At 44.7% G+C, this 12100-nt stretch overlaps 1 protein-coding gene across 1 annotated transcript in view; it reads left to right on the top strand.

Annotated features, from left to right (window-relative positions):
- Positions 1-12100, top strand: part of lrp1bb (low density lipoprotein receptor-related protein 1Bb) — a 162882-nt gene that overhangs the window by 59741 nt on the left and 91041 nt on the right. Inside the window, exons 22-25 of the mRNA XM_076040321.1 lie at positions 2317-2517; positions 4844-5089; positions 7577-7774; positions 8398-8602. Of these exons, the coding sequence (XP_075896436.1) occupies positions 2317-2517; positions 4844-5089; positions 7577-7774; positions 8398-8602 (850 nt within the window). The remainder of the gene's footprint in view (positions 1-2316; positions 2518-4843; positions 5090-7576; positions 7775-8397; positions 8603-12100) is intronic.

The following is a 12100-nucleotide window of genomic DNA, read 5'->3' as shown; positions in this document are numbered from 1 at the left end:
TAAGATGCAAGAAACGCAAGTTGATTTTCCTCTTTGTGTTCAGCTTCCGTGATGTAAAATTAGTGGCTGTCGAGATGAAGCTCCAGTTTGGCAGGAGGCCCCACCTCAAGTTTTGACTTTTAATTGAAAAGCTTTCATCATCTGATTTCATCCAGAAGAAGTGCACGGCGTCAGACTTTAATGGTGCTTAATGTTCCCAATGAAACAATGGTAATAACAATAATAATAATAATAATAATAATAATAATAATAATAATAATAATAATAATAATAATAGCATCTTTGAGCAGCCGGATCATTTTTACTGCAGTTCCTTTTTTTGCTCGACTCTTGAGAGACGAAGAAAGCGTCTCATTGGTTTCAGTGAATCTCCGTGAAGCTCTGTGCACATTTTGTTTCCGTACATCGGGTGTAAATGAGGCCGTGTAAACGGCCCTCCTCCTCGCCGCCGCTCCACTTGCTGCGCACTTGTTTCAGCCAATTAGGACAAAGCGTCTGAATGGCCTGCTTGAGCTCCTCCGCGTTCACCCACCGAGGGTCAGAGGCGCTCGGCCGTCTGTTTCTCTCCGTGAACTCTGCGCTCTTCCCCCGACGGTTCTGCCGGGAACAGAGGCGGCGTTGCTGCACCGCGCAGGCCCAGTTATTCCTTTTAATGCAGCAGTGTCATATGCCTTTGTTCCTCTGCGCCAAGCTGGCTCATTTACACGCATAAATAAAACATACTTCACACACACACACACACACACACACACACACACATACACATTAAAACAATACTTGAACTCAATTTTTGGACCTTTGCCCAATTTGAATTGTAGAAATATTGATTCTTTGCTTTTGTTTCCTCCTCGTCCTTTGGGGTCCAATATTCAAATATCAGAAACTCTGTGGCGTCAATTGAATGCATCAGTTACACAAAGGAAATGCAGTCTTCTCCTCCCACGTGCTGCAACTGTTTAAGAGAAGAACTTGCAGAAGAGAAACCAGTGAGAAACTTTGCTTTGAAAATAGTCAACCTTGATTTTTTTTTTCTTGTTGTTGAGATGTTGTTTTGCCTCATTTGGAAGGCCAAGTTGAATTAGAGCAAAAAGATGAGATCTGATGGAAGAGTCATGTTATTTTTTTTTAGGAGGTCTTGCCAATACAATCTAGGGGAAAATGGATGTCATACCTCTGGATGTATTGTAAAACCTTTAAATGTGTTACTCATTTGAATTCACTTTAATATTTGGTGCCATTCACAGTAAAAAAAAAAAAAAAAAAAAAAACACGTCATGTTTGGGATTAATTCCGAAAAAAAATCCACTCATGGTAACTGCTGATATAGAAATATGAACTTGAACAATTTAGTTATTAAAAAAAAATCCAATCAGGAAGAGACAGCAAAGATGAATGTGTGGTTTTTCAAGGAAAACTTTTCCGCCATACACATTCGGGGGCACCATCATGAATAAAAAGGGTAGCAGCACCACAGGAAATCCATCTGTGAACATGTTGCATCTTTTTTTTTTTCCCTTTCCTTTTTTGAATTAAAGATGAAACTTTTAGATGCCGCAGCCTCTCTATATTTGGAAAGAACATAAATAATAAGCAGTGCAGCAGCTGTGTTTAATAAGCCCACTCTGAGGTACTTCTGTGCCTCCCACTTCCTGAATAAAGTCATGTTTCCCTCCCAGCTTGTCCTTTTCTCAATGCTTTTGTAAGAGCAGAAAACTCAACAGGTTCTACTTATGCGATTCCCGTCGTTTTTCGAACATTATTTCAGGCGAACTCTCTGGATGTGATGGCAGGTTGAGTGCAGCGTTGATGCATTTACTTATACAAATGCATCACCTCTGCGCCTGTTGGAAAGTATCTGCACTCATGTGGTGACCATGTACTCTTGGAGAGTATAAAATGTCGGGTTTTCTTTTTCACACAGTCAGTAAAATTGATAGAAAAGCTATTAGGAAGTCAGGGACATGAGGCCTCACGTAGACTTTCCCCCGGGACTGATCCTTCTTATCATGGAAAAAACCTTTCTCTTGATCGAAGCCCTTTGGGTAATAACACCCCCACCTCTCTCTCACACACACACACACACACACACACCCAAGCTGTTTATTCACACGATATAATTAAGGAACAAACTATTGAATCATTGATGATCCTACATTGGAAAATGTCTTCAATATTAAATAAGCATACATATTAGATATACATAATATTAAATTACAGTAGGATGAGGCAGGGATTCCTTTTTTTCTTTTTTTTTTTTCTTTTTCTTTGACTAGTTGCCTTCAGCAACGTTGTCCGTGCTGACCGTCTCGTCAACAGGCAAGTGCATCACCAAGAGCTGGGTGTGCGACGGCGACATCGACTGCGAGGACCAGTCAGACGAAGAGTCCTGCCAGTCGGCTGCCTGCAAGCCCCCCAAGTACCCCTGTGCCAACGACACCTCGGTTTGCCTCACCCCCGACAAGATCTGCAACGGCAAGGTGGACTGCGGCGACCGCTCGGATGAAGGACCCATCTGCGGTAGGGGAAGGGGGACCGGGCCGCTCGTGTGGTCCGCAAGAACAGAATCGAGGGTTGTAAATGTGGTGCAGTTCAGCTCAGCGCACTCGTTGTTCTTTGACGGCAACTACAATACAATGCTGTGCTTGTGGGGACGCATGTAATGACGGAGAGTGACCCGGGAAATATTTACAGTCGATGGATAGAGAGAAACTCCCCATTCATCAGGGGTGACGCAGCGAAAATAATGCCAAAGCTCAACAAACAAGTCATGCTCAACATTCAAGATGTCGTATAAGTCCCAGTTTTTGAACACGCATCAGTTGTATTCATAAACTGGGGCTTGAATGCTGCTAACTTTAGTCTTGAATATTCGCTGTAGCCACAATACTGTGTTCAGGTGGGTTTGTGTATGTATGACAATTGAAGGCAGCCTTGTGTGTGTCTGTATTGTGCTGAAATCTCCCACATGAAGTTTGGCCTCTGACGCTTCATGTATCTGCAAACTTACATATAGTCAACACATATAAAAGTGTGGGCTCTTAAAGCAAATTCTAAAGCAAATACACAACTTCGACCTTCACGACTAACTAAAGCATGGTATTGGTTAATGTCACCAACTTTCATTCAGAAAAATAGAGACAATTCAGTATTTTAAGGGACGGTTGTCAACTCTACTATTGGTTAGTTAGTTAGCTAGCGTGCAGCGACAACAGTTACCGTAGATGTGCCGTTTTGGCATTCATCGAGTCCATAAAGTCGGCATTTTTTTTTAACCATTTCTTCCCTCTCTGCATGCATACAGCCGTCTATTATATCCCAGTAATCATGCTGTCGTTCCCCTGGTGGGTGGCGCAATCAAAAAGGTTTTCTACAGCACTAAAATGGTTTGGAACAATAGCTTCCAGAAGTGGCGGTATATGGCAAATTGTCCCGAACATCACTTTACGCTCAGCGTATCGCTCTCAATTACATCTGACAGCCGACGAGTGCGGGAGACTGCTAAGTAGATTTTGAGACGTTTAAATGGATTATTTTTTTTCGATACTTGCTGCCATGAAATCTTGTCAGCATCGAAGTCCATCGTTACAGACGAAACTGGTTGACTGCAGTGGCTTTTCACCACGGGCAGCTGCACACTAGGCTTTTGTGTGATACTATGTTTATTTTTACACTATATTTTGTCCGTCTTTGGAGGATAACTTGTGATAGAACCAACAGAAAGTGTCAAAAAATAGTGACCACAGGGGGAAGTGTGAGGCATCTTGGACTCTGCAGTGCACCAACTGCGTCTGATTTTCTCTGTCGGTTTGAACAAGGCATGAACTGTGGTGTCAGTCAGGAAAAAAGAACCAAAAAAAACCTAAAAAGCGATTTTTGTGACAAATTAAACACAGCAGCATACTCTTGAACTGAGAGCTGATTCTATTACAGTGTTATGGGCTCTCCCATGTTTCCTGTTCACCACTTGTACCGACCCCTTCAGTGAAATCTTTCACTAATGCTTTCCGATATTTCCCAGCGGACTCCTTTTGTAACACCCCCCTCTATATTCATCAGCTCCAAGGCAAACAAGGAAGCTGCGCTTTATGTTGTCTCAGAGTCCAAAGGGACGGAACATGAGCTAACACTTGGGCTTCCTGATGATGGGAATGATGGAAGTGTTTGTCCAGCAGCCTCGGGAGACGAGGAAAAGGGATCTCCTGTGATCACCTTCAGCCATCTAATCTCATAAAGTCAGGAGTGTAAACACGGGGTTCATTTTTTTCGAGTGTTACCGAAGAAGCCTCCGAGGGGCCCTACGGGACCTTCGAGTGCCCGTCGTTTCGTGATCACGAAGAGAGCATCTGCCTCCTCGAAGACTAGCGCAGGAGGTTCTGATCTCCGCATGATCATGGCGACCAGACAGGATGGAGGAGACCCCACCCATCCACCCCTCTACCCTCCAATGAGGAGGTGGCCTTGCTGCTCCTTGAGCCTCCTTGAGAAAGGCAGGATCACCGTGGATACAGGATTATGTCAGACCGCCAATTTTCTCCAATCTACTCTCTATGTAGATGATAAAGACTTGATTAGGTGGTTCAGCTACAATTTGCAAAATAGTGTGTGAGGTCATGATTAACAGCAAACCTCTCTGGGCCCTTGAGGTTCTGCAAATTTAAAAACCTTCCACTTTTCCGCTGGTTGAAAACAGACCACGGAAAATTATTTTCATGGGAAACATAAAAAAAAAACAAAACATGTTCTTGTCCTTTCATGCCTTTTAGATATTATAGTTATTCTTCTTTTCTCTTTTATCCCTTTTTGAGAGAAGATTGTGACTTTTTTCCTCCCTTCCTCCCCACAGATCTGTGCAACGTGGCGCGCGGCGGCTGCAGCCACCAGTGCACGGTGGCGCCCGGGAAAGGCGTGGTGTGCTCCTGTCCCCCAGGGCTCCACCTGGACTCCAGCAACAAGACCTGCCAGGTGGTGGACTACTGCACCCGTCACCTGAAGTGCGGCCAGGTGTGTGAGCAGTACAAGACCACCGTCAAGTGCTCCTGTTATCCAGGATGGACGCTCGACGCTGACGGGGACACCTGTCACAGCTCAGGTAAAGGAGCCCAGACGTTCTCAGTTCGGCCGATCTTACAGGTGTGTGTGTGTGTGTGTGTGTGTGTGTGTGTGTGTGGCTGATGTTATATCAAACATTTTTATCTGCCAACCGAGGGAAAATTACCATGCAACGGTATTTTTTACTGCCCAGAAAATAAATTCCAATATAAGTATTAATGAATTATTAAATTTAATCACAGTACCGGAATCCAGTCAGCATCATGTAAAGAAGACAATTATGCAACGATAAAAAATGTTCATGTTGACGACTGGATTTATAAATTGAATATTATAAATTGAATTGAATTAAATATTATAAATATTATAAATTGAATATTATACAATTTGATGACTGGAGTCATCAAATTGTATAATATTTAAGAAAAAACAGGAACATTTAGTGGAGGAGAGCAGAAAGGAGATGAAAGCCAGAAGCGGTTGTGGTGAAGTTGGCCAAAGAAGAGCGACAGGTGCCGACCCAGCGTGCTGACAAGTCCGGCCTCAGATGTGAAGAGGCGTGTGACTGATCGGCGCTGTCTGCTTCTGTCTGCGCTGATGCTGAGTGAAGCCGCACGCTTTTCATTTTCGTTTTTTTTTTTTCTTAGCAAACCACCAGAGCTTTGCCATTCCGATCCGTCACGCTGAAGTTTCTCCTCGTGCCTAATCCTGGACAAACACGGAGCCAGAGGTCTCTGCCGATGTAATGTCACGTTATAAATTCCGCAGTCGGTCTTTGACGGCGTGTTTGACAAGGCCGCTCTGTATCTTGTTGCACCGCAGCGGTTGCACGCATATGCCATTGATTTGTCACATTCAGATTTATGGATCTGGCTCTGATTGCCTGCGTCTCCTTTCCCCCGCCGAGATTGATGGCAGTTCCGGCGCTAATCTTACATTAACACAGGGAAGGATACGCGGTTCTCTCCCTTCAGCTTCCGCATAAATCAACTTGTGCATGCAAACACAAACATATAAATTTGGACCTGACAAGAGGTGTTATTGGATTCTTTTGTGAAGTCCACAGCACACGTCAGCGCCCCGTTCACGCATGCTTCTATCGGTAATGAAAACTTTCTGCTTGCGCTTTAACTTGTTTGGGGACAGCAAGCAAAGCAAGGACAAGGGAGTTTTAATTCGCTTTTAGAAATCAGCCTCAATGCGGCAAAGACCAGAATTACAAGATGTTTGTTTAGAAGATGTGTGCCTGTTTGTGAGGTTTTTTAGGTCACGCAGCAGCCTGATCACTCACATTTTGAAATTTTGCCATCAATCTTGTCAGCATCCAATAAAATGTGCTTTCAATCCGTCATAATTACCATTATGGGCTCCATGTTGCTAATCAGTCAAAAGGAACCCATCAACCAATCAGTTTTGCAATATGGGTGAAGAGGATGGAGGTGCGGCAGATACCTGGTGGAGGACATGACAAAGGAGAATCTCTGCCATATGATTTTGTTCCGTCTGGTTCAACAAGTGTTGTTGTATTTTTTGGTTTTTAACTGTACCTTGAAATGTAAATTAGTTCTTAAATGGTGGTGCCTTGTTGGAGTTGAAAGGCTGTTGATCTGCAGAGAGAGACTGGTGACAGAAACATATGGGACCAAAGGGTTGTCTATTGTTTGGCTTTGTTTTTTTTCCCCCTGCAATTCTCACAAAACCAACCCTGAAGCGCCTGAAGGATATTCAGTCATTGTAAATGTATTATTCACATGTCAACAGTTCTCTGTGTAGAAGGCCTAAATGAATGTGTTTTAGCTGCCTTTCTACATGACAGCGATTCACAGTGAAACAACACATTCCTTGTTTTTTCATGTCACATGGCTTAACGGGTTTAAAACGGGTTGTTTGAGCAGCGCTTTTGCTTGAGTGGCAGCTTGTGCCCTTTAAGAATCCTCTGCAGAACTCTGCACAATTCTGGAAATGATTGTGGGTGCGATGTAAACGTAAATGCAGACACGTGTGTGCTGACAAGTACTGAAAGAGGAACATGGATCATTGTCGATATAATTCTATTTTTTGTCTTGATACAGGAGGAAACCAGTGCAACATACTGTACATATGCATGTTGTGTAGCGCTTGCTCGACTAAAGAGATCATTTGTGGCTCTACCCATGGCATGGCGAGATGTATTTGAATTATACACAGCAAACAGCGGGCGTTTCCTCTGATCCTGAGACTTTGAAGCGCGGCTTCAATCAATATGCTTACAGAGCAGGAGCTGTGTAATGGCGTTCGCCGTGATGGGCAAATTTAAAACGAGCATCGGCGGTGTGTTTACATATGTACATGTCGATAGGCACATATTTCTTCCCCCCATTTTTGTTTTATCTATAGCTTCTTTTCAACATTCATATTGTTCCCCCCCCCCCGAATATCCAGCACAAGCCGAGATGCCAAACAACGACTTGGGGTCGCTCGCAGAAACATCCCAATAAGATTTATAAATGTTGTAAATCAATGCATTTTTTCTTCTCTTGTCCCCTAGATCCCTTCGAGGCTTTCATCATTTTCTCCATCCGCCACGAGATAAGACGGATAGACCTCCACAAGCGAGATTACAGCCTGCTGGTGCCGGGCCTGAGGAACACCATCGCCCTGGACTTCCACTTCAGCCGCAGCCTCCTGTACTGGACCGACGTGGTGGAGGATAAGATCTACCGGGGGAGGCTGTCAGAGTCGGGCGGTACGCGGCTGTACAACGCGCACGTGCAAATGTTTGCGATGCATGTGAAGGTGGCCGCACTGCTGTGTTGTTTAAGAAGGAGCGTGTCGCGCTGGCCTGCACATGAGCAGCTGTAATGGAAGTGGGAGACGCTGCGGGAGATAAGGCGGCGCTCTGCTCTGCTGTCTTTACATTTACTCGCCTCTGATTCAGTCTGTCGATATCCTCTCTCCTTGAAAATGTATCTCCTGTTGCCTTGAGTTAAAAAAAAAAAAAAAAGAAGAAGCTCTGCTCCACTGCATAAAATGACAAGCGCTCTTCTCTCTCCTCTCTCCTTTTTTCCGTGGGCGGCAGTTTTTGGGTTCTCTTTCCTTGAGTTCCCTCTTTGTTGAGCCTCAACCTCTTTAGTCGTACCTATTCATCTCATTTGTGGGACTCGCGAAAAAGCCCAAGGATCACAGAATAATGTGCTACAGCTTGGATATACTTTTTTAATAGCGGACATCCTTTCACTCCAATAAAAAAACAAAAAGGAAAAAGGAGAAGAGCTCCACTAAGACCTCGTGCCAACCACTGCCCCTCGATTTCACCGCTTCCTCGTTCTACCTGTTGTTTTTTATTGATTTTTTTTTTTTTTCCCCCAGGGGTGACGGGGATCGAGGTGGTGGTGCAGCATGGCCTGGCCACCCCAGAGGGCCTGGCGGTGGACTGGATCACGGGCAAGCTGTACTGGATTGACAGCAACCTGGACCAGATCGAGGTGGCCAAGCTCAACGGGGAAATGCGCACGACGCTGATCGCCGGAGGCATGGAGCATCCGCGGGCCATCGCTCTCGACCCTGGCCAGGGGTAAGTCGTGGCTGCCACCGGCTCTACGTCGCCATCAGACCCAGTTTGTTATAGAATTAAAACACTGACTGAGTCGAGCGCCTTGACGCGCGTCAAGAGTTGAGCCATAAACAGATGTAACAGAGAGAATCTGGTCATTTTTCAAAATAAAACACCTGTCAGACTCAGATAGCAAATAGAACAGAAGTAATGTAAGTTATTTATTTTTTCTGAGTGGCCCGGTACCGGTCTGCGGCCCAGGGGTTGGGGACCGCTGCTGACGACGACGTCAACAACGGCGTCTCACGCTGGAATGACAACCTGCAGCCGCTTTAGAGTTTTCCATGTTACTACCTTGTCACTCTTTTTTTTTTCCTTGCTCTTTCTTTAAAACATATCAAGCGAGACCTTCAAACAAAAAAAGCCTAAAAATACACTTTTTTTTTTGTTATTTGTCCTACCTTTCCCGTGGGGGGAAATTTATTTATTTATTTATTTATATATTTTTTAAACCAGGCTTGTTTATCCCACTGAGAGACACAGGAAGAGTGTTTGTAGATTGATCGCCGCCTCTGAAACGACAGCAAGCAGGCGTCTATTACGCCGCATTGATTTGCTTCCTTTGTCTCGGCGTGACAGTGTTTTGATAAGCTTTCTAAATGTTTGCAAATTGGGTCATTCGACACGAAATCACGCCGGGGCATTTTATTTGTTTTGGCTGATGTAACGCAGCATGTGACGCCGGGTGCTGTTTCACCATCTTCAATTTAAAAAAAAAAACAAAATAAATAAATAGAAATAAAGGGCACGCTGTCGTAAATTTGCCGAGCTTTTGCACCGGCCATCTTTATCTTCGCGACACAAAGCGCGTTTCATGTTTACGGGCACCACATGTTTTGCGTGCGCGGATCAGCAGGTCCTCCATCAGTTAAAGGGTTGTTTTAATGTTCCCCCTACCTTCCTTTCATCTGTTAATGAGATTTATTGGACGGTCAAAGGTTTCCGCCGTGCCACATGGGAAATGCATTACATTTAATAATTGGCCGGCATTTTTCACTGTTGTCCTCCCAAGATAAGCGTAAGCCTACGCTCACTTTGGAGCCACTTTCCACCGCCTGTGCAGGTCAACAGTCAGTCACAGCGCCCACCTAAAAACATTCCGCCTGCAACTTTAAATCCCTTTTTAACCTGCGGCGCTGTTTGGAAAGAGCGGAAGAGGTTTTGGGCGTCATCGGTGGGTCAACCGGTGTGTAAATCTGTGGAAGGTGTTGGGTTACAGTGCCGTTCTTTGTAGTAGTAGAATGGAAAGTGACTCTCAGTACCACATTGGAGTGTATATCAATACTAAAAACCTTTGTTAAAACCTGGATTTTGAGTACGTGGAGCATTTTGTTTGATAGAAGATTCTTGGAGGTGGAACACTGGAAATGCAGCCAGCAGGTGTGGTTGTCTTCGTCCTTAACTAGAACCCTGCGTCGTTTTTTCTTTGCCACCCCGACCTTAATGCTCGCTCTCAGAGGGAACAGCTGGCTCTTGAAAGTGGTAACGGTCGGTGACCTTTCCCTACATATTCAATCCCCTGGGTTCACCCCGTTATGTCTACTACGCAATTAAAGTTGGATATTTAATATCGCCTGAATGCTCCGTTAAGCACTTTGTAACTTTGTTTTGGAAAGTGCTAAACAAATCGATAAGTACACGTTTTAATCGACGCCATTAGTGCTGGCACAAGCCACAAGGACAGTTTGTCAAAATGCCTTAAATCAGAGAGATGAATCACTCCTCCTCTAATTACAGCAGGCCTGGATGGAGGATAAAGACAGATATATATATTTTTTTCATTTCGTTTTCTTTTTTTCTGATGATATTTTGAATATTATGACTGTGTATCAAGCAGCCAAACCTTGTTGCTCTGCAGCAGCTGACGTTGCCAGATGATATTCTGGTTTGAAAAATGCATCAACGTCTGACTGTGGAAGGAAAAAAAAAGCTCCTCATCACCAGTGCAGAGACTCAGGTTCAGGTTCCAGCACCACATTCAACAGTCATTCAACCAAACGCGCCACATTCGACAGTCACATTCTATTACCATCCCCCATTTTTTCTTATTGTATTTATCGTGCCTGATTTTCTTTGCTCCAGCTTGTGAAGGATGGCAGCAGCCGTGCCGCCGCGTCGATGCATCTCGTCAGGTGGCTGAACGGCGGGCGCGTGCTTTAATTATGTCAAAGCACAATTAAAAACAACACAATATGAAAGCCACATTAACCTTCAGTTGCACACGATTATGCTGCAGTCAGGCTTGAAAAGGACGTGACGGTGTGCGTTTCGCACAAATGTTAAATAAGCAATTACCGGATGAGCGCCGCTGCTTCCCGTCGTCTTTGTTCAGTTTTGTTTTTTTCTGGCCGGCCTTTCATCAAGTGCCTGTTGTTTGTGATGCACAGCGCCGTTTCACAGAGATGTTTCTCAATCATGTGTTCTTGACCTGACTTTTCACGAGCCCTTGTCGCCTTGCAACAGTGCCTCGCTCGTCGCTGGGAGCCGCAGTTGAGAGTTGTTTCTGCTTGTGAGTGCAGCAATTGCTTGAGAACACACCCGCCGTCGCCGTCCACCGTCTACAAAAGCCTCCCTGCCCACCTGCCCGCCGAGCATTCTCTCCCGTCCCGGTCCTAAAAGAAAAGCATCTCTGACTGTGATGCATCACCCATCGCGCCCTCCACCCCCCCCCGGCCCTTGACGCACAGGCAAAGGCTGGCAGTTGTGTTTAATTTCATGATGAGGAGGGAAAAAAAAAAACAGTAGACAAAACACTTCATCACGAGGCGGCACGACTGAACACGGCAACAGCTGCGGCCCGGCTGTCTCCCAGGTGCAGGGGATCAGCCTGTGTGCCTGATCACAAGACTGTCTTCATTTATATGAGCTGCTCCAATTATGCCCCGGTCCAGGTTCTCACTTCATTTATACACTTATTGGTTTAAGATGTAATTAACTTTCCATGCTGGCATCAGAGAGTTGCCCAGAATTTGATTAAAAAAGAGTGTGATTTTGCACCAAACGAGATCTTTTTTATTTCCTTTTTGGAAATGCAGCATTTCTCTTCAGATACACGTACTGTATGTATGTACTGTATGTATGTATGTATGTATGTATGTTGATATATATGTATTATCTCAAAGCATAAAAAAGATAAAAAAAGAAAAACATGTATACACACACACACACACACACACACACACACACACACACACACACACATCTTTAGTGGAGCAAATGAGCCCAAAACTGTCCAGACAGAGAGGTTTCCTCTGCTATTTTGCGTGTCACTAATGCAACACGACTGGCACGGCATTTAACAAGTGTCCATGTACATATGGATTAAAGCCAAGTCCAGACATTGTGATTATCAATGCAGCAGCCAGGAACTGAGTCATCTGCCCGTGGCCTCCGTCCTGCAGCGCTCTCACGCATTGGGGTGGACGACCACTCCATGGCTGCACAGAGTAGGATTAATGG

Source organism: Nelusetta ayraudi, unplaced genomic scaffold (genome assembly GCF_046127955.1).
Source record: "Nelusetta ayraudi isolate G7.1 ecotype Tasmania unplaced genomic scaffold, CSIRO-AGI_Nayr_v1 ptg000060l, whole genome shotgun sequence".
Taxonomy (NCBI): domain Eukaryota; kingdom Metazoa; phylum Chordata; class Actinopteri; order Tetraodontiformes; family Monacanthidae; genus Nelusetta; species Nelusetta ayraudi.
The sequence above is the reverse complement of the archived record's forward strand: the minus strand, read 5'-3'. Positions and strand labels throughout refer to the sequence as shown.